This window comes from Salvelinus namaycush, unplaced genomic scaffold (assembly GCF_016432855.1).
Source record: "Salvelinus namaycush isolate Seneca unplaced genomic scaffold, SaNama_1.0 Scaffold498, whole genome shotgun sequence".
Lineage (NCBI taxonomy): Eukaryota > Metazoa > Chordata > Actinopteri > Salmoniformes > Salmonidae > Salvelinus > Salvelinus namaycush.
The window spans coordinates 114,525-137,683 of record NW_024061195.1 but is presented as its reverse complement, the minus strand read 5'-3'; the positions used below and the strand labels follow the sequence as shown (position 1 = coordinate 137,683).

The window sequence follows — 23,159 nt, the reverse complement described above, 5'->3', positions numbered from 1 at the left end:
TGTGGCGTCATAGACAAACAAAGGCCTTAAAATGTCCAAAATCATTAGTACCACACCACATCAATACAGTTCAAATAAGAGAGAGGGAGAGAGAGGGAAGTGAGAGAGGGAGAGGGAAGAGAGTGGAAAGAGAAAGAGAGAGGAAAGAGAGAGAAGACAGAAGAGAAATAGAAAGGAACGAGATGGAAGAGAAAGTGAGAGAGGGAGGAGAAAGAAGAGGGAAGAAAAAGAGAGAGGGGAGAGAAGGGGAAGAGAGAGGGAAGAGAGAGGGGAGAGAGAGAGTTAGAGGGAAGAGAGAGTGAGAGAAAAGAGTGAGAGAGAGGGAAGAGAGGAAGAGCGAGAGGGAAGAGGGATGAGAGTGAAGAGAGAGAGAGATGGGGAGGAGAGAGAGAGGAAAGAGAAAGAGAGAGAGAGAAGAGAGAGTGGAAAGAGAAAGAGAGAGTGGGAAGAGAAAGAGAGAGAGGGAATAGAAAGAGAGAGGGAAGAGAGAGAGAGGGAAGAGAAAGGGAGGGGGAAGAGAAAGGGAGAGGGAAAAGAGAGAGGGGGGGAGAGAGGGAAGAGAGAGAGAAGAGAGAGGGGGAGAGAGGGAAGAGAGAGGGGGGGAGAGAGGGAAGAGAGAGATAGATGGCCGAGAGAGAGAAGGAATAGAGAGAGAGGGAGGGAAGAGAGAAAGAGAGGGAAGAGAGAGGGAGGGGAGAGTCAGAGAGAGAGAGTAAGAGGGAAGGTAGAGGGAAGAAGGAAGACAGAGTGAGGGAAGAGAGAGAGGGGGAAGAGGGAAGAGAGAAGAGAGAGGGAAGAGAGAGAGAGAAGAGGGAAGAGGGAATAAGGAAGAGAGAGGAAAGAGAAAGAGAGAGAGAGAAGAGAGGGAAGAGAAAAAGAGAGAGGGAATAGAAATAAGAGAAAAAGAGAGAGGGAAGAGAAAGAGAGAGAGGGAAGAGAGTGAAGAGAGAGGGAAGAAAAAGAGAGAGAGAGGGAAGAGAAAGAGAGAGGGAAGAGAGGGAAGAGAGAGAGGGAAGAGAGAGGGGGAAGAGAGAGGGGTAAGAGAGAGAGAGAGAGAAGAGAGGGAAGAGAGAGAGGAAGAGAGAGGTGGGAGAGAGAGAGGAGAGAGATGAGAGAGAGGGAAGAGAGTGAAGAGAGAGGGAAGAAAAAGAGAGAGAGAGGGAAGAGAAAGAGAGAGGGAAGAGAGGGAAGAGAGAGAGAGGGAAGAGAGAGGTGGGAGAGAGAGGGGTAGAGAGAGGGGGGAGGGAAGATGGAATAGAGAGAGAGGGAAGAGCAAGAGATATAAGGGGAAGAGGGCAGAGAGAGAGGAGAAAGAGAGAGAGGGAAGAGATAGGGAGAGAGGAAAGCGAAAGAGAGAGCGGGAAGAGTGAGGGAACAGAAAGAAGAGCGAAGAGAGAGAAGTGGGAAGAGAAAGAGAGAGAGGGAAGAGAAAGAGATGGAGAGAGGGAAGAGAGAGAGAGAGAGAGGGAAGAGGGAAAATAAACCAGAGTTCTTCAGCATCACCACTATCAAACTGCCCCCCAGAGAGTCTCCTTTCTGACTGCTGATGCAAAGTGGCAGCACACGGTGAAGGCTCCGTATAAAACTACACATGTTGGTGAATCTGGGAACATTTATCAGCCCATTTCCTGACATAACTAATGTTGCATTACTAAATGTCACAGATAAATCATGTGAATGTCTCTAAAACTAAATAGTTTAACATATAACCAAATCACATTATGTAAATGTATAACTACTTCATATATCTTTAACTATGACTGGTTTCATGTGTTCATCCATGTCTGAATCAGCTGTTACTGTCCTTGTTGCAGTTTCTATCCAGATTGGTATGATCCCTCAAAGCAGATCAAGTTCCTGGTGGATCTCCTGTATCAAGCAGCAGAGTGGGAGGAGCAGACAGGAGAGAAGACACTGAAGCTGGTATCATCAGTGTGGACTTACAGCACCTTTCCTTATTGCTATGGAAAAAATTCTTATCAGAGTGAATTCCTGCTGGATCTGTACTCACATGTGAAGGACTATGAGACTCAAACAGGCAGGAGTGTCCTTCCAGCATTACAGCCAGTTTACCAGTCAGCTCCTGCAGTCTGGTCCATAGACCTCTCAGAGAGAAAGGCCTCCCTCCTCCTAGAAGTGCTGAAACTCCAACCAGAGAAGAAACCAGTAGAGCTGAAGGGCTGGTCAGATGAAGAGAGTGAAGTGAGGAGTTTCCTTCAGTGTCTTTCCTACATCTCACAGCTGAGGTGAGTCTGAACATGTGTGGTGGTTAGTGATTATGTGATGCTAGTGGTTATTATCTTGTAGAAACATTTGACATATAAAACTTCAAGTGTTGGTAACTCTTGTAGCGGTATATTGAGAGGGGTAAAGGTAAAGATTTTGTTGGGGAGAGGGAATAGAGAGAGGGAGAGAGAGGAGAGAGGGAAGAGAGGGAGGGGGAAGGGAGAGGCAAGACAGAGACAGAGGGAAGAGAGAGAGAGAGGGAGGAGAGAGGGAATAGAGGGAGGGGGAAGGGAGAGGCAAGAGAGAGAGAGAGGCAAGAGAGAGAGAGGGAAGAGAGGGAGAGGGAAGAAAGAGGGAGAGGGAAGAGGGGGGAGAGGGAGGAGAGAGGGAGAGGGAAGAGAGAAAGGAAGGGAAGAGAGAAATCTCCACCCGGCACTACCAGAAGAGGACTGGCCACCCCTCATAGCCTGGTTCCTCTCTAGGTTTCGTCCTAGGTTTTGGCCTTTCTAGGGAGTGTTTCCTAGCCACCGTGCTTCTACACCTGCATTGCTTGCTATTTGGGGTTTTAGGCTGGGTTTCTGTACAGCACTTCGAGATATTAGCTGATGTACGAAGGGCTATATAAAATAAATTTGATTGATTGATTGAGAAAGAGAGGGAAGATAGACAGAGAGGGAGAAGAGAGGGAGGAGAGAGGGGAGGGAAGGGAGAGGGAAGGGAAGGGGAGAGGGAAGGGAGAGGGAAGAGAGAGGGAGAGGAAAGAGAGAGGGAGAGGGAAGAGAGAGGGAGAGGGAAGAGAGAGGGAAGAGAGAGATGGAAGAGAGAGAGAGGGAAGAGAAAGGGAGAGAGAAGGGAAGGGGAGAGAAAGGGAGAGGGAGGAGAGAGGGAGAGGAAAGAGAGAGAAGGAAGAGAGAGGGAGGGAGGAGAGGGATAGGGAAGATATAGGGAGAGGGCGGAGAGAGGGAAGAGAGGGGAAGAGGGAGGAGAGAGGGAGAGAGAGGAGAGAGGGATAGGGAAGAGAGAGGGAGAGGGAAGAGAGGGAGAGGGAAGAGAGATGGAGATGGAAGAGAGAGGGAGAGAGGGAGAGGGAGGAGAGGTAAGGGAAGACCACCATGAAATGGCCAAAAATGAATTTCAACATAGAGCCATTGGGCGACACATATATACGATCGCAAACACCACTCAAATGGACGCCAATTCATTCAAAATATTGCAAATGCCATTTGTCATACCCCAAAATTACTAAAGATGATGTTAAGATGGCTCCACCGTAAATGGTCCCCAATGGGTCAAATTTGGAAAATAAATAACGGATTTTTTTGAACAAAACAAACATTTATTGTGGACCTGGGATTCCTGGTGTGCTTTCTGATGTAGATCATCAAAGGTAAGGGAATATTTATCATGTATTTTCCTGTTTATGTTGACGCCATCTTTGCGGCTGTGGTGTTTTACTTTTGAGCGCCGTCTCAGATTATAGCGTGTTTTTTTTTTTCGTAAGGTTTTTTTGAAATATGACACAGTGGTTGCATTAAGGAGAGGTATATCTATAATTCCATGTGTATAACTTGTATTATCATCTATATTTGTGATGAGTATTTCTGTTGAAACGATGTGGCTATGCAAAGTCACTTGATGTTTTTGCAACTAGTGAATCTAACGCCTCAATGTAAACTCAGATTTTTTTTACATAAATATGAATTTAATCAAACAAAACATGCATGTATTTTGTAACATGAAGTCCTATGAGTGTCATCTGATGAAAATAATCGAAGGTTAGTGATTAATTCTTATGGCTGCAGTCCCGTTAACTGGATCGATATGACAACAGCCAGTCGAAGTGCCGGGCGCCAAATTCAAAAAACAGAAATCTCATAATTAAAATTCCTCAGACATTCATGTGTCTTATATCATTTTAAAGGTAATCTTGTTGTTAATCCCACCAAAGTGTCCGATTTCAAATAGGCTTTTCAGCGAAAGCACTGCAAATGATTATGTTAGGTCACCACCAAACCACAATAATCACAGCCATTTTTTCCAGCTAAAGATAGCTTCACAAAAACCAGAATAGAGATAAAATTAATGGAAAACCCCCTTGTACGAAACATATACACAAATACCACTCAAATGGACGGCCATTCAATCAAACCATATTGCAAATGGAATATGGCAAATGCCAATTGTCTAAAATTACTAACTTTTTGGAAACAAAACACATTTCTTTAACCATCACCAACTGTACATTGTAAGATTTCTCATAAATTACAATAGATAAATGGCTGGTTCTTTTTTTCCTTACACCATAGTTCCATGTAGTTTGACGTGAATTAGGGCTCTATTACGTTTTTGACCTTTAACATCATAACGAAGTTATTTGAAACCGATTTATATCAGTTTATGCGAGTATATTGCTATTTTTCTGAATTTCCTTAGTATTTCGTTTGAGGATTTGGACATGTGTGTGCGACATAGCTACTGTTAGCAGCTAATTCCAAAGGTGAAGAGGACGTTTTACAACAAAGAAACTATTCTTTTGAAGAAAGGACACATTGCCCAAGATACTGATGGAAGCTCGTCCAAAAGTAGGAACTATTTATGATGTTATTCCGTATTTATGTGGAAAAATGTAATAGTGTTTGCTCGCCATTTTTGCAGGCACTGGTCTGGCTGCAACGCACACTATATGTCTAGTAACGTTAATTTTAAAAATCTAACACAGCGATTGCATTAAGAACTAATTTATCTTTCGATTGTTGTCCAACTTATATTTTTTAGTCAAGTTTATGAATAGTATTTTTATTAGAATAGGCGCTAATCCAAGATGGCGCCGGCCAGAATGCATGCAATGTTTGTACTGATTACATAGTATAACCACGATTTATGCTGCTAAATATGCACATTTTCGAACAAAAGCTATATGCATTGTGTAACATGATGTTACAGGACTGTCATCTGATGAAGTAAATCCAGGTTAGTAAAATTATATATATTTTGTTGGGTTATTACGATCGCTAACATTTACAGCTGGTAAATGTGGTTGTGTTTCTGGCTATTGTGGTACGCTCATATAATGCTATATTGTGTTTTCGCTGTAAAACACTTAGAAAATCTGAAATATTGTCTGGATTCACAAGATCTGTGTCTTTCGATTGCTGTAGGCTGTGTATTTTTCAGAAGTGTTTTATGATGAGTAATTATAATTTGCCGTCGGTCTCTGTAATTATTCCGGCTGCTTCCAACGCTATTTCAGATTGCAGCTGCAATGGTAAACTGTGATTTATACCTGAAAAATGCACATTTTCTAAAAAAAACTATCCTATACCATAAATATGTTATCAGACTGTCATCTTATGAAGTTGTTTCTTGGTTAGTGGCTATATATATCTTTATTTAGTCGAATTTGTGATAGCTACTGATGGAGTAAAAAACTGGTGGAGTAAAAAAAGTGGTGTCTTTTGCTAACGTGGTTAGCTAATAGATTTACATATTGTGTCTTCCCTGTAAAACATTTTAAAAATCAGAAATAATGGCTGGATTCACAAGATGTGTATCTTTCGTCTGGTGTCTTGGACTTGTGATTTAATGATATTTAGATGCTAGTATTTACTTGTGACGCTATGCTAGGCTATGCTAGTAGCTTTTCTACTGATGGGGGTGCTCCCGGATCCGGGTTTGGGAGGTGTTAGAGGTTAAAGCACTTCAAACCCAAGAGCTGAGCCCAGAAATGAGCCATCTCAGTCACTGCTTCAAAAGAAAGAATTCCAATTAACAAAATCATGAACTAATCAAAGGACTCATATTTACAACATTGGAAAAACGAAACAAAATCCCAAAGCCGACTGTAACGGCTCTCGTCCTCTTCTTCCTCTGAAGAGGTGTAACAAGGATCGGACCAATTTGCAGCGTGGTAAGTGCTCATGATGATTTATTAAAACCGAACTGAACACTGAAATACAAAAACAATAAACGATGTGCAGAAAACCGAAACTGTACCGTGTGGTGAAAAAACACTAACACGGCAACAATCACCCACAAACAAACGGTGTGAACAGCCTACCTTGATATTGTTCTCAATCAGAGGAAACGTAAAACACCTGCCCCTGATTGAGAACCATATCAGGCTAGTTGACAATGAACCCAACATAGAAACACATAACATAGAATGCCCACCCAGCTCACGTCCTGACCAACTAAACAAGACTAAACAAAGGAAATAAGGTCAGGAACGTGACACCGACTAAATTGCTGTCTGACCCTAAACAGAGAATATGAATTGTCTGATTATCTCTACTCTGTCAGAGATACGAAGCAAAGACAGATCCTTACCAAGTACAGGCTAGTGACCAACAATTGGCAATAGAAACTTAAAAAGACATGGCTCCCCACAGAGGAGCGTGTATGTAGTCACTGCACGACAGGGGAGGTAGAGACAGATAAGCACTTTCTCCTTTACTGTGATAAATATTCCTCACCAAGAGATTCATTATTCACAGAAATGACTACATTTATTCCAAATTTTAACTTATTAAACCCAGAGGAAAAACAGAAAATACACCTCTTGCAGCCAAATATTATTTGTCTGCCACAGCCCGAGGGACACTGAATAATAAAATCTGCATAGTAAACAGTAACTTACTTATTATTATTATTATTGTTGTTTATCATTCCAAATAGTAGTGGTATGGGTGGTAATGGTAATGATAGCAGTTTAATGATGGTGGTGGTAGTAGTAATGACGATGGTAGTAGTAGTAGTAGTAATAATGATGATGGTAGTAGTAGTAATGATGATGGTAGTAGTAGTAATGATGATGATGGTGGTGGTGGTAGTAGTAATGATGATGATAGTAGTAGTAGTAATGACGATGGTGGTGGTGGTAGTACATTTACATTTACATTTAAGTCATTTAGCAGACGCTCTTATCCAGAGAGACTTACAAATTGGTGCATTCACCTTATGATATCCAGTGGAACAACCAATTTACAATAGTGCATCTAAATCTTTTAAGGGGGGGGGGGTTAGAAGGATTACTTTATCCTATCCTAGGTATTCCTTAAAGAGGTGGGGTTTCAGGTGTCTCCGGAAGGTGGTGATTGACTCCGCTGACCTGGCGTCGTGAGGGAGTTTGTTCCACCATTGGGGTGCCAGAGCAGCGAACAGTTTTGACTGGGCTGAGCGGGAAATGTACTTCCTCAGAGGTAGGGAGGCGAGCAGGCCAGAGGTGGATGAACGCAGTGCCCTTGTTTGGGTGTAGGGCCTGATCAGAGCCTGAAGGTACGGAGGTGCCGTTCCCCTCACAGCTCCGTAGGCAAGCACCATGGTCTTGTAGCGGAGGCGAGCTTCAACTGGAAGCCAGTGGAGAGAGCGGAGGAGCGGGGTGACATGAGAGAACTCTGGAAGGTTGAACACCAGACTGGCTGCGGCGTTCTGGATGAGTTCTAGGGGTTTAATGGCACAGGCAGGGAGCCCAGCCAACAGCGAGTTGCAGTAATCCAGACGGGAGATGACAAGTGCCTGGATTAGGACCTGCGCCGCTTCCTGTGTGAGGCAGGGTCGTACTCTGCGAATGTTGTAGAGCATGAACCTACAGGAACGGGCCACCGCCTTGATGTTAGTTGAGAACGACAGGGTGTTGACCAGGATCACGCCAAGGTTCTTAGCGCTCTGGGAGGAGGACACAATGGAGTTGTCAACCGTGATGGCGAGATCATGGAACGGGCAGTCCTTCCCCGGGAGGAAGAGCAGCTCCGTCTTGCCGAGGTTCAGCTTTAGTAGTAGTAATGATGATGGTGGTAGTAGTAGTAATGATGGTGGTAGTAGTAGTAATGATGATGGTAGTAGTAGTAATGCTGATGGTAGTAGTAATAGTAATGATGATGGTAGTAGTAGTACTGATGTAATGATGGTGAAGGTGGTGGTGGTAGACGTAATGATGATGGTAGTAGTAGTAGTGATGATGGTGGTGGTAGTAGTAGTAGTAATGATGATGGTGGTGGTAGTAGTAGTAATAATAATGGTAGTAGTAGTAGCAGTAATGATGGTGGTGGTGGTAGTAATGATGGTAGTGGTGATAGTAGTAGTAGTAATGATGATGGTGGTGGTGGTAGTAGTAATGATGATGGTGGTGGTAGTGGTAATGATGATGATGGTGGTGGTAATAGTAGTAGTAATGATGATGGTGGTGGTAGTAGTAGTAATGATGATGGTAGTAGTAGTAGTAGTAATGATGATGGTGGTGGTAGTAGTAGTACTGATGTAATGATGGTGGTAAAAGTAGTTGTATAGATGGTGGTGGTGGTAGAAGTAGTAATGATGATGGTATAAGTAGTAGTAATGATGATGGTAGTAGTAGTAATGATGATGGTAGTAGTAGTAGTAATGATTGTAGTGGTTGTAGTGGTAATGATGGTGGTGGTGGTAGTAGTAGTAATGATGATGGTAGTAGTAGTACTGATGATGGTAGTAGTAGTAGTAACGATGATGGTAGTAGTAGTACTGATGTAATGATGGTAGTAGTAGTACTGTTGTAATGATGGTGGTGGTGGTGGTGGTGGTAGTAGTAATGATGATGGTGGTGGTAGTAGTAATGATGATGGTGGTGGTAGTAGTAGTAATGATGATGGTGGTGGTGGTGGTAGTAATGATGGTGGTGGTAGTAGTAGTAGTAATGATGGTGGTGGTAGTAGTAGTAGTAATGATGATGGTGGTGGTGGTAGTAGTAATGATGATGATGGTGGTGGTAGTAGTAGTAATGATGATGGTAGTAGTAGTAATGATGGTGGAAGTAGTAGTAATACTGATGGTAGTAGTAGTAGAAATGATGGTGGTGGAAGTAGTAATGATGATGGTAGTAGTAATGATGATGGTAGTAGTAGTAGTGATGATGGTAGTAGTAGTAGTATTAATGAGGGTGGCGGTAGTAGTAGTAGTAATGATGGTGGTGGTGGTAGTAATGATGGTAGTGGTGATAGTAGTAGTAGTAATGATGATGGTGGTGGTAATAGTAGTAGTAATGATGATGGTGGTGGTAGTGGTAATGATGATGGTGGTGGTAGTGGTAATGATGATGGTGGTGGTGGTAGTAGTAATGATGATGGTGGTGGTAGTAGTAGTAGTAATGATGATGGTGGTAGTAGTAGTAATGATGATGATGGTAGTAGTAGTAATGATGATGATGGTGGTGGTAGTAGTAGAAATGATGATGATGGTAGTAGTAGTAATGATGATGGTAGTAGTAGTACTGACGCAATGATGGTGGTGGTGGTGGTGGTGGTGGTAGTAGTAGTACTGATGATGGTAGTAGTAGTAGTGATGATGATGGTGGTAGTATTAGTAGTAGTAATGATGATGGTAGTAGTAGTACTGATGTAATGATGGTGAAGGTGGTGGTGGTAGACGTAATGATGATGGTGGTAGTAGTAGTAATGATGATGATGGTGGTGGTAGTAATAATGATGGTAGTAGTAGTACTGATGATGGTAGCAGTAGTAGTAATGATGATGGTGGTGGTGGTAGTAATGATGATTGTGGTGGTGGTAGTAGTAATGGCGATGGTAGTAGTAGTAGTAATGATGATGGTAGTAGTAGTACTGATGTAATGATGATGGTGGTGGTAGTAGTAGTAATGATGGTGGTAGTAGTAGTAGTAATGATGATGGTGGTGGTAGTAGTAATGATGGTGGTGGTAGTAGTAATGATGGTGGTGGTGGTAGTAGTAATGGTGGTGGTGGTAGTAGTAGTAATAATGATGGTGGTGGTGGTAGTAATGATGGTGGTGGTAGTAGTAGTAATGATGATGGTGGTAGTAGTAATGATGATGGTGGTGGTAGTAGTAGTAATGATGGTGGTGGTGGTAGTAGTAATGATGGTGGTGGTAGTAGTAGTAATGATGGTGGTGGTAGTAGTAGTAATGATGGTGGTGGTAGTGGTAGTAATGATGATGGTGGTAGTAGTAATGATGGTGGTGGTGGTGGTAGTAATGATGGTGGTGGTAGTTGAAGTAATGATGATGGTAGTAGTAGTAGTAGTAGTAGTAATGATGATGGTGGTGGTAGTAGTAGTACTGATGTAATGATGGTGGTAAAAGTAGTTGTATAGATGGTGGTGGTGGTAGTAGTAGTAATGATGATGGTAGTAGTAGTAGTAATGATGGTGGTAGTAGTAGTAATGATGATGGTAGTAGTAGTAGTAATGATGGTAGTGGTAGTAGTAGTAATGATGATGGTAGTAATAGTAGTAGTAGTAATGATGATGGTAGTAGTAGTAGTAATGGTGGTAGTAGTAGTAGTGATGATGGTAGTAGTAGTAGTAATGATGATGGTAGTAGTAGTACTGATGTAATGATGGTAGTAGTAGTACTGATGTAATGATGGTGGTGGTGGTGGTGGTGGTAGTAGTAATGATGATGGTGGTAGTAGTAATGATGATGGTGGTGGTAGTAGTAATGATGATGGTGGTGGTAGTAGTAGTAATGATGATGGTGGTGGTGGTAGTAGTAGTAATGATGATGGTGGTGGTGGTAGTAGTAATGATGATGGTGGTGGTAGTAGTAATGATGATGGTAGTAGTAGTAATACTGATGGTAGTAGTAGTAGAAATGATGGTGGTGGAAGTAGTAATGATGATGGTAGTAGTAATGATGATGGTAGTAGTAGTAGTAGTAGTAGTAGTAGTAGTAATGATGATAGTGGTAGTAGTAGTACTGATGTAATGATGGTGGTGGTAGTAGTAGTTATGATGATGATGGTGGTGGTAGTAGTAGAAATGATGATGATGGTAGTAGTAGTAATGATGATGGTAGTAGTAGTACTGACGCAATGATGGTGGTGGTGGTGGTGGTGGTGGTAGTAGTAGAAATGATGATGGTAGTAGTAGTAGTGATGATGATGGTGGTAGTATTAGTAGTAGTAATGATGATGGTAGTAGTAGTAATAATGATGGTAGTAGTAGTACTGATGTAATGATGGTGAAGGTGGTGGTGGTAATGATGATGGTGGTAGTAGTAGTAGTAATAATGATGGTAGTAGTAGTAGTAGTAGTAGTAGTAATGATGATGATGGTGGTAGTAGTAGTACTGATGCAATGATGGTGGTAAAAGTAGTTGTATAGATGGTGGTGGTGGAAGTAGTAGTAATAATGCTGGTAGTAGTAGTAGTAATGATGCTGGTGGTAGTAGTAATGATGATGGTAGTAGTAGTAGTAGTAATGATGATGGTGGTAGTAGTAGTAATGGTGGTAGTAGTAGTAATGATGATGGTAGTAGTAGTAGTAGTAGTAGTAGTAATGATGATGGTGGTAGTAGTAATGATGATGGTAGTAGTAGTAGTAATGATTATGGTCTAGTAGTAGTAAAGATGATGGTATTTGTGAACTGATGTATTGATGGTGGTGGTGGTAGTAGTAATGATGATGGTGGTGGTAGTAGTAGTCACAATGGTGAATCTGTAGGTTTAGTAATGATGATGGTGGTGGTAGTAGTAGTAATGATGATGGTGGTAGTAGTAGTAATGATGATGGTGGTGGTAGTAGTAATGATGATGGTGGTAGTAGTTGTAATGATGATGGTGGTGGTAGTAGTAGTTGTAATGATGATGGTGGTGGTAGTAGTAATGATGGTGGTGGTGGTAGTAGTAATGATGATGGTGGTGGTAGTAGTAATGATGGTGGTGGTAGTAGTAGTAATGATGATGATGGTGGTGGTAGTAGTAATGATGGTGGTGGTGGTAGTAGTAATGATGATGGTGGTGGTGGTAGTAGTAGTAACGATGATGGTGGTGGTAGTAATGATGATGGTGGTGGTAGTGGTAATAATGGTGGTAGTAGTAGCAGTAATGATGGTGGTGGTGGTAGTAATGATGATGGTAGTAGTAGATGTAATGATGATGGTAGTAGTAGTAGTAGTAGTAGTAGTAATGATGATAGTGGTGGTAGTAGTAGTACTGATGTAATGATGGTGGTAAAAGTAGTTGTATAGATGGTGGTGGTGGTAGTAGTAGTAATGATGATGGTATAAGTAGTAGTGATGATGATGGTAGTGATAGTAATGATGATGGTAGTAGTAGTACTGATGTAATGGTGGTAGTAGTAGTAATGGTATTCTTAAACTGATGTATTGGTGGTGGTAGTAATGATGATGGTGGTGGTAGTAGTAGTAATGATGATGGTAGTGGTAGTAATGACGATGGTAGTAGTAGTAGTAATGATGATGGTGGTAGTAGTATTAGTTGTAATGATGGTAGTAGTAGTAGTAGTAGTAGTAGTAATGATGGTGGTGGTAGTAGTAATGATGATGGTAGTAGTAGTAGTAGTAATGATGGTAGTAGTAGTACTGATGTAATGGTAGTAGTAGTAGTAATGATAATGGTGGTAGTAGTAATGATGGTGGTGGTAGTAGTAGTAATGATGATGATGATGGTGGTAGTAGTAGTAATGATGGTGGTGGTGGTAGTAATAATGATGGTAGTAGTAGTACTGATGTAATGATGGTGGTGGTGGTAGTAGTAATGATGATGGTAGTAGTAGTAATAATGATGGTGGTAGTAGTAATGATGATGGTGGTGGTGGTAGTAGTAGTAATGATGATGGTAGTGGTGGTAGTAGTTATGATGATGGTAGTAGTACTGATGTAATGATGGTGGTGGTGGTGGTGGTGGTAGTAGTAGTAATGATGATGGTAGTAGTAGTAATAATGATGATGGTGGTGGTGGTGGTAGTAGTAGTAATGATGATGGTGGTGGTGGTAGTAGTAATGATGATGATGGTGGTGGAGGTAGTAGTAGTAATGATGATGGTAGTAGTAGTAATGGTGATGGTAGTAGTAGTAATGATGGTGGTGGTAGTAGTAGTAGTATTAATGAGGGTGGTGGTAGTAGTAGTATTAATGAGGGTAGTAGTAGTATTAATGAGGGTGGTGGTAGTAGTAGTAGTATTAATGAGGGTGGTGGTAGTAGTAGTAGTATTAATGAGGGTGGCGGTAGTAGTACTGATGTAATGATTGTGGTGGTCGTAGTAGTACTGATGTAATGATGGTGGTGGTAGTAGAAATGATGATGGTGGTGGTGGTAGTAGTAGTAATGATGATGGTGGTGGTGGTAGTAGTACTAGTAATGATGATGGTAGTAGTAGTAATGATGATGGTAGTAGTAGTACTGATGCAATTATGGTGGTGGTGGTAGTAGTAATGATGATGGTAGTAGTAGTGATGATGGTAGTGGTAGTAGTAGTAGTAGTAATGATGATGGTAGTAGTAGTAATAATGATGGTAGTAGTAGTACTGATGTAATGATGGTGAAGGTGGTGGTGGTAGACGTAATGATGATGGTAGTAGTAGTAGTAATGATGATGGTAGTAGTAGTAGTGGTAATGATGATGATGGTGGTGGTAGTAGTCATGGCGATGGTAGTAGTAATAGTAATGATGATGGTAGTAGTAGTACTGATGTAATGATGGTGAAGGTGGTGGTGGTAGACGTAATGATGATGGTAGTAGTAGTAGTAATGATGATGGTGGTGGTGGTAGTAGTAATGATGATGATGATGGGTTGGTAGTAGTAATGATGGTGGTGGTGGTAGTAGTAGTAATGATGATGATGATGGTGGTGGTAGTAATGATGATGGTAGTAGTAGTAGTAATAATGATGGTAGTAGTAGTAGTAGTAGTAGTAGTAATGATGATGGTGGTGGTAGTAGTAGTACTGATGTAATGATGGTGGTAAAAGTAGTTGTATAGATGTTGGTGGTAGTAGAAGTAGTAATGATGATGGTATAAGTAGTAGTAATGATGATGGTAGTAGTAGTAATGATGGTGGTAGTAGTAGTAGTAATGATGATGGTGGTGGTGGTAGTAGTAATGATGATGGTAGTAGTAGTAGTAGTAGTAATGATGATGGTGGTGGTAGTAGTAGTAATGATGATGGTAGTAGTAGTAGTAATGATGATGGTAGTAGTAGTAGTAATGATGATGGTGGTAGTAGTAATGATGATGGTGGTGGTAGTAATGATGATGGTGGTGGTAGTAATGATGATGGTGGTGGTAGTAGTAATGATGATGGTGGTGGTGGTAGTAGTAGTAATGATGATGGTAGTAGTAGTAGTAATGATGATGGTGGTAGTAGTAGTAATGATGATGGTGGTAGTAGTAATGATGATGGTGGTGGTAGTAGTGATGATGGTGGTGGTAGTAGTAATGATGATGGTGGTGGTAGTAGTAATGATGATGGTAGTAGTAGTTGTAATGATGATGGTGGTGGTAGTAGTAATGATGGTGGTGGTAGTAGTAATGATGATGGTGGTGGTAGTAGTGATGTAATGATGATGGTGGTGGTGGTAGTAGTAATGACGATGGTAGTAGTAGTAATGATGATGATGATGGTGGTGGTAGTAGTAATGATGATGATGATGGGGTGGTAGTAGTAATGATGGTGGTGGTAGTAGTAGTAATGATGATGATGATGGTGGTAGTAGTAGTAATGATGGTGGTGGTGGTAGTAATAATGATGGTAGTAGTAGTACTGATGTAATGATGGTGGTGGTGGTAGTAGTAATGATGATGGTAGTAGTAGTAATAATGATGATGGTAGTAGTAATGATGATGGTGGTGGTGGTAGTAGTAGTAATGATGATGATGATGGTGGTGGTAGTAGTAATGATGATGATGATGGGGTGGTAGTAGTAATGATGGTGGTGGTAGTAGTAGTAATGATGATGATGATGGTGGTAGTAGTAGTAATGATGGTGGTGGTGGTAGTAATAATGATGGTAGTAGTAGTACTGATGTAATGATGGTGGTGGTGGTAGTAGTAATGATGATGGTAGTAGTAGTAAAATGATGGTGGTAGTAGTAATGATGATGGTGGTGGTGGTAGTAGTAGTAATGATGATGGTAGTGGTGGTAGTAGTTATGATGATGGTAGTAGTACTGATGTAATGATGGTGGTGGTGGTGGTGGTGGTAGTAGTAGTAATGATGATGGTAGTAGCAGTAGTAGTTATGATGATGGTGATGATGGTAGTAGTAGTAATGATGATGGTAGTAATAGTAGTAGTAGTAATGATGATGGTAGTAGTAGTAGTAATGGTGGTAGTAGTAGTACTGATGATGGTAGTAGTAGTAGTGGTAGTAATGATGATGGTGGGGTGGTGGTAGTAGTAATGATGATGGTAGTAGTAGTAGTAATGATGGTGGTAGTAGTAGTAATGATGATGGTGGTGGTGGTAGTAGTAGTATTAATGAGGGTGGTGGTAGTAGTACTGATGTAATGATTGTGGTGGTCGTAGTAGTACTGATGTAATGATGGTGGTGGTAGTAGAAATGATGATGGTGGTGGTGGTAGTAGTAGTAATGATGATGGTGGTGGTGGTAGTAGTAGTAGTAATGATGGTGGTAGTACTAGTAGTAGTGATGATGGTAGTAGTAGTAGTAATGATGGTGGTAGTAGTAGTAGTAATGATGGTGGTAGTAGTGGTAATGATGGTGGTAGTAGGAGTAGTAGTACTGATGCTGGTAGTAGTAGTAATGATGATGGTAGTAGTAGTACTGATGTAATGATGGTGAAGGTGGTGGTGGTAGACGTAATGATGATGGTAGTAGTAGTAGTAATGATGATGGTAGTAGTAGTAGTGGTAATGATGATGATGGTGGTGGTAGTAGTCATGGCGATGGTAGTAGTAATAGTAATGATGATGGTAGTAGTAGTACTGATGTAATGATGGTGAAGGTGGTGGTGGTAGACGTAATGATGATGGTAGTTGTAGTAGTAATGATGATGATGATGGGTTGGTAGTAGTAATGATGGTGGTGGTAGTAGTAATGATGATGGTAGTAGTAGTAGTAGTAATGATGGTAGTAGTAGTAGTAGTAGTAGTAGTAATGATGATGGTGGCAGTAGTAGTAATACTGATGTAATGATGGTGGTAAAAGTAGTTGTATAGATGTTGGTGGTAGTAGAAGTAGTAATGATGATGGTATAAGTAGTAGTAATGATGATGGTAGTAGTACTGATGATGGTAGTAGTAGTAGTAGTAATGATGATGGTGGTGGTGGTAGTAGTAATGATGATGGTAGTAGTAGTAGTAATGATTATGGTCTAGTAGTAGTGAAGATGATGGTATTTGTAAACTGATGTATTGATGGTGGTGGTGGTAGTAGTAATGATGATGGTGGTGGTAGTAGTAGTAATGATGATGGTAGTAGTGGTAGTAGTAGTAATGATGATGGTGGTGGTAGTAGTAGTAATGATGATGGTAGTAGTAGTAGTAATGATGATGGTAGTAGTAGTAGTAATGATGATGGTAGTAGTAGTAGTAATGATGGTGGTGGTAGTGGTAATGATGATGGTGGTGGTAGTGGTAATGATGATGGTGGTGGTAGTAGTAATGATGATGGTGGTGGTAGTGGTGGTGGTAGTAGTAATGATGGTGGTGGTAGTAGTAATGATGATGGTGGTGGTAGTAATGATGATGGTGGTGGTAGTAGTTGTAATGATGATGGTGGTGGTGGTAGTAGTTGTAATGATGATGGTGGTGGTGGTAGTAGTAATGATGGTGGTGGTGGTGGTAATGATGATGGTGGTGGTGGTAGTTGTAATGATGATGGTGGTGGTGGTAGTTGTAATGATGATGGTGGTGGTAGTAGTAATGATGATGGTGGTGGTAGTGGTGGTGGTAGTAGTAATGATGATGGTGGTGGTAGTAATGATGATGGTAGTAGTAGTGGTGATGATGGTGGTGGTGGTAGTAGTAATGATGGTGGTGGTGGTGGTAATGATGATGGTGGTGGTGGTAGTAGTAATGATGATGGTGGTGGTGGTAATGATGATGGTGGTGGTGGTAGTTGTAATGATGATGGTGGTGGTAGTAGTAGTACTAGTAATGATGATGGTAGTAGTAGTACTGATGTAATGATGTTGGTGGTGGTGGTAGTAGTAATGACGATGGTGGTGGTGGTAATGATGATGGTGGTGGTGGTAGTTGTAATGATGATGGTGGTGGTGGTAGTAGTAATGATGATGGTGGTGGTGGTAATGATGATGGTGGTGGTGGTAGTAGTAATGATGATGGTGGTGGTAGTAGTAGTAATGATGATGGTGGTAATAGTAGTAGTAATGATGATGGTGGTAGTAGTAGTGATGATGATGGTGGTGGTGGTGGTGGTAGTAGTAATGATGATGGTAGTAGTAGTAGTGATAGTGATAGTGATGTTAGTAGTAGAAGTGATGGTGGTAGTAGTAGTAATGATGATGGTAGTAGTAGTACTGATGTAATGATGGTGAAGGTGGTGGTGGCAGATGTAATGATGATGGTAGAAGTCATAGTTATGATGATGGTAGTAGTAGTAGTGGTAATGATGATGATGGTGGTGATAGTAGTAATGGCGATGGTAGTAGTAATAGTAATTATGATGGTAGTAGTAGTACTGATGTAATGATGGTGAAGGTGGTGGTGGTAGACGTAATGATGATGGTAGTAGTAGTAGTAATGATGATGGTGGTGGTGGTAGTAGTAATGATGGTGGTGGTAGTAGTAGTAATGATGATGATGGTGGTGGTAGTAGTAGTGATGATGATGGAGTAGTAGTAATGATGGTGGTGGTAGTAGTAGTAATGATGATGGTAGTGGTGGTAGTAGTAGTAATGATGGTGGTGGTGGTAGTAATGATGATGGTAGTAGTAGTAGTAATAATGATGGTAGTAGTAGTAGTAGTAGTAGTAGTAATGATGATGGTGGTGGTAATAGTAGTACTGATGTAATGATGGTGGTAAAAGTAGTTGTATAGATGTTGGTGGTAGTAGAAGTAGTAATGATGATGGTAGTAGTAATGATGATGGTAGTAGTAGTAGTAGTAGTAGTAGTAGTAGTAATGATGATGGTGGTAGTAGTAGTAATGGTGGTAGTAGTAGTAATGATGATGGTAGTAGTAGTAATGATGATGGTAGTAGTAGTAATGATGATGGTGGTGGTAGTAGCAATGATGATGGTGGTAGTACTAGTAATTATTATAGTAGTAGTACTAATGATGATGGTAGTGGTGGTAGTAGTAATGATGATAGTAGTAGTAGTAATTATGATAGTAGTAGTAGTACTGATGTAATGGTGAAGATAACTGTTATTTAGTTATAAGTTAGTTATAATTTCATTTTCCATATTTATTTTTTTATATTTTTTACATTACATTCTACTATTGACTGTTACCATTTTATTGTTATTATTTTTGTATTTAATTTTGTATTATTATTTACTGCCATTTTATATTATTATTTGTTATTGTTTATAATTTTATTTTATTTATACATTGCTGCAATATTGACACAATGTTTTTCATGCCATTAAAGCAGCTTGAATTTGAGAGAGAGAGAGAGGTGATGAGAGCGAGAGAGGGGGAAGAGAGGAAGAGAGAGGAGGAAGAGGAGAAGAAAGAGGGAAGAGGGAAGATAAAGAAGAGAGAAGAGATAGAGGGAAGGGAAAGAGAAGAGAGAGAGGGAAGAGAAAAAGTTGCGGGAAGAGAAAGAGAGATGGATGAGTGAGGGAAGAGAAAGAGCAAGAGGGAAGAGAGAGGAGAGAGAGGGAAGAGAGAGAGACAAGAGAGAGAGGGAAGAGAGAAAATAAACCAGAGTTCTTCAGCATCACCACTATCAAACTGCCCCCCAGAGAGTCTCCTTTCTGACTGCTGATGCAAAGTGGCAGCACACGGTGAAGGCTCCGTATAAATCTTTACATGTTGGTGAATCCTAGAACATTTATCAGCCCATTTCCTGACGTAACTAATGTTGCATTACTAAATGTCACAGATAAATAATGTGAATGTCTCTAAAATTAAATAAATGTACTTATAACCAAAACACATTATGTAAATGTATAACTACTTCATATATCTTCATATGTCTGAATCAGCTGTTACTGTCCTTGTTGCAGTTTCTATCCACAGAGGTCTGATCCCTCAAAGCAGATCAAGTTCCTGGTGGATCTCCTGTCTCAAGCAGCAAAGTGGGAGGAGCAGACAGGAGAGAAGACACTGAAGCTGGTATCATCAGTGTGTACTTACAGCACCTTTCCTTTTCCCAATGGAGACAATTCTCAACAGAGTGATTTCCTGCTGGATCTGTACTCACATGTGAAGGACTATGAGACTCAAACAGGCAGGAGTTTCCTTCCAGCATTACAGACAGTTTACCAGTCAGCTCCTGCAGTCTGGTCCATAGACCTCTCAGAGAGAAAGGCCTCCCTCCTCCTAGAAGTGCTGAAACTCCAACCAGAGAAGAAACCAGTAGAGCTGAAGGGCTGGTCAGATGAAGAGAGTGAAGTGAGGAGTTTCCTTCAGTGTCTGTCCTACATCTCACAGCTGAGGTGAGTCTGAAAATGTGTGGTGGTTAGTGATTATGTGATGCTAGTGGTTATTATCTTGTAGAAACATTTGACATATAAAACTTAAAGTGTTGGTAAATCGTGTAGCAGTATTGTTAGAGAGGGATAAAGGTAAAGATTTTGTTTGGGCGCCAGGCAGGTATTAACTCTGCCGACGGGAAAAGAGTAGGATAGAGAGAGACCCACTTCCAGACACACACACATCAGCAGAAGAGACTGTCTAGAGTGTAGCCTGTTAGCCAGATAGCCAGTGGAGAGAAAAGATAAGACACAACATATAAAACACCCATCACAGCACAGGGGTGATTAGAGAGAGAAGAGGGAAGAGCTAGAGAGGGGTGAGTGAGAGACGGAAAAGAGAGAGGGGAGAGGGGAGAAAGAAAGAGAGGGGAGAGAGAGAGTGGTGGAAGAGAGAGAGTGAGGGAAGAGATAGGAGAGAGGAGAGAGAGAGGGGGAATAGATGGAGAGAAGGGGAAGAGACAGAAGAGAGGGGGAAGAGAGAGAGAGAGAGAGTTGGAAGTAAGAGGGAGAGAGGAGAGGAGTAGAGAGGGAAGAGAGAGAAGAGAGAGAGGGAAGAGATGACGAGAGGGGAATAGGAAAGAGAGAAGAGAGGAGGAGAGAGAGATGATAGGGAAGGGAGAGAGAGAGAGTTGGAAGTAAGAGGGAGAGAGAAGAGAGGAATAGAGAGAGGGAAGAGAGAGAGGGAATAGGAAAGAGAGAAGAGAGGAGGAGAGAGAGGGAAGACATAGAAAAGAGGGAAGAGAGTATGAGAAAGAGAGGGAATAGGGGAGAGGGAAGAGATCGATGAGAGAGTGAGAAGGAAGAGAGAAAAAGAGAGGGGAGGGGGAAAGAGAGTGAGAGAAAGAGAGGAGTGAGGAAAAGAGCAAGAGCGAGAGGGAATAGTGAAAGAGAGAGGAGAGAGAGAGAGAGATAGAAGAGATGAGGAGAGAGAGGGAAGACAGAGAAGAGAGAGGGAAGAGAGTATGAGAAAGAGAGGGAATAGGGGAGAGGGTAGAGATAGAAGAGAGAGATGATAGGGAAGAGAGAGAGAGTGAAGAGAGAGAGGGCAGAGAAGAGAGAGAAGGGGGAAGTAAGAGGGAGAGAGAAGAGAGGAGTAGAGAGAGGGAATAGGAAAGAGAGAGAGAGAGGGAAGAGTGAGAGAGAGAGTGAGAGAGAGAGAGAGAGAGAGAGAGAGAGAGAGAGAGAGAGAGAGAGAGAGAGAGGGAAGATAGGGAAGAGAGAGAGAGGGGAGAGAGAGAGGGCAGAGAAGAGAGAGAAGGGGGAAGTAAGAGGGAGAGAGAAGAGAGGAGTAGAGAGAGGGAATAGGAAAGAGAGAGAGAGAGAGGGAAGAGTAAGAGAGAGGGTGAGAGAGAGAGAGAGTGAGAGAGAGTGAAAGAGAGAGAGAGAGAGAGAGAGAGAGAGAGAGAGAGAGAGAGAGAGAGAGAGAGAGAAATAGGGAGGAAAGAGAGAGGAAAGAGAGAGAGAGAGGAAAGAGAGAGAGAGAGGAAAGAGAGAGAGAGAGGAAAGAGAGAGAGAGAGGAAAGAGAGAGAGAGAGGAAAGAGAGAGAGAGAGGAAAGAGAGAGAGAGAGGAAAGAGAGAGAGAGAGGAAAGAGAGAGAGAGAGGAAAGAGAGAGAGAGAGGAAAGAGAGAGAGAGAGAAATAGGGAGGAAAGAGAGAGAGAGAGGAAAGAGAGAGAGGAAAGAGAGAGAGAGAGGAAAGAGAGAGAGAAATAGGGAGGAAAGAGAGAGAGAGAGGAAAGAGAGAGAGAGAGGAAAGAGAGAGAGAGAGGAAAGAGAGAGAGAGAGAAATAGGGAGGAAAGAGAGAGAGAGAGAGAGGAAAGAGAGAGAGAGAGGAAAGAGAGAGAGAGAGGAAAGAGAGAGAGAGAGGAAAGAGAGAGAGAGAGGAAAGAGAGAGAGAGAGAAATAGGGAGGAAAGAGAGAGAGAGAGGAAAGAGAGAGAGAGAGGAAAGAGAGAGAGAGAGAGGAAAGAGAGAGAGAGAGGAAAGAGAGAGAGAGAGGAAAGAGCGAGAGAGAGGAAAGAGAGAGAGAGAGGAAAGAGAGAGAGAGAGGAAAGAGAGAGGGAAGATAAATAGAGAGAGATGGAAGAGAAAGAAGTGGGAAGAAATAGAGAGAGGGAAGAGAGATAGAGGGAGAGGGAGAGGGAGATAGAGGGAAGAGGGGAGAGAGGGAGGGAAGAGAGAGAGATAGGGAAGAGAGAGGTGGTAGAGAAAGAGAGAGAGAGTGGGAAGAGAGAGGTGGTAGAGAAAGAGAGAGAGAGTGGGAAGAGAGAGTGGGAAGAGAGAGTGGGAAGAGAGAGTGGGAAGAGAGAGTGGGAAGAGAGAGAAGAGAGGGAAAATGGAAGAGAGAGACAGAGAGAGAGAGGGAGGGAAGAAGGAAGATAATCAAGAGTTGTTTAGCATCACCACTATCAAACTGGCCCCCAGAGTGTCTCCTTTCTGACTGCTGATCCAAAGTGGCAGGACACGGTGAAGGCTCCATATAAAATTACACATGTTGGTGAATCTGGGAACATTTATCAGCCCATTTCCTGACATAACTAATGGTGCATTACTAAATGCCACATATAAATAATGTGAATGTCTCTAAAATTAAATACTTTAACATATAACCAAATCACAGTATGTAAATTTATAACTACTTCATATATCTTTAACTATGACTGGTTTCATGTGTTCATCCATGTCTGAATCAGCTGTTACTGTCCTTGTTGCAGTTTCTGTCCACGGAGGTCTGATCCCCCAAAGCAGATCAAGTTCCTGGTGGATCTCCTGTCTCAAGCAGCAAAGTGGGAGGAGCAGACAGGAGAGAAGACACTGAAGCTGGTATCATCAGTGTGTACTTACAGCACCTTTCCTTTTCTCAATGGAGACATTTACAGAGACAATTCTAAACAGAGTGTTTTCCTGCTGGATCTGTACTCACATGTGAAGGACTATGAGACTCAAACAGGCAGGAGTGTCCTTCCAGCATTACAGCCAGTTTACCAGTCAGCTCCTGCAGTCTGGTCCATAGACCTCTCAGAGAGAAAGGCCTCCCTCCTCCTAGAAATGCTGAAACTCCAACCAGAGAAGAAACCAGTAGAGCTGAAGGGCTGGTCAGATGAAGAGAGTGAAGTGAGGAGTTTCCTTCAGTGTCTGCCCTACATCTCACAGCTGAGGTGAGTCTGAACATGTGTGGTGGTTAGTGATTTGTGATGCATGTGGTTATTATCTTGTAGAAACATGTGACATATAAAACTTCGTTGTGGTACATTTTGTAGCAGTATTGTTAGAGAGGGGTAAAGGTAAAGATTTTGTTCGGGCGCCAGGCAGGTATTAACCCTGCTGAAGAGTAGGAAAGAGAGAGACCCACTACCAGACACACACACATCAGCAGAAGAGACTGTCTAGAGTGTAGCCTGTTAGCCAGATAGCCAGTGGAGAGAAAAGATAAGATACACCATATAAAACACCCATCTCAGCACAGGGGTAACCCCACCAATAATACCTCATACAATAATGATGGCAGAGCAATTTAACGGCAACTTCATAAAATCAATTTACAAGAAAGAACCCA

The 23,159-nt window shown here is 41.8% G+C and overlaps 1 protein-coding gene across 1 annotated transcript in view; it reads left to right on the top strand.

Annotated features, from left to right (window-relative positions):
- The window catches only part of LOC120041639, a 56,028-nt gene that overhangs the window by 25,472 nt on the left and 7,397 nt on the right, over positions 1 to 23,159 (top strand). The window contains exons 7-9 of the mRNA XM_038986505.1: positions 1,815 to 2,246; positions 19,133 to 19,564; positions 22,318 to 22,761. Coding sequence (XP_038842433.1) covers positions 1,815 to 2,246; positions 19,133 to 19,564; positions 22,318 to 22,761 — 1,308 coding nt within the window. The remainder of the gene's footprint in view (positions 1 to 1,814; positions 2,247 to 19,132; positions 19,565 to 22,317; positions 22,762 to 23,159) is intronic.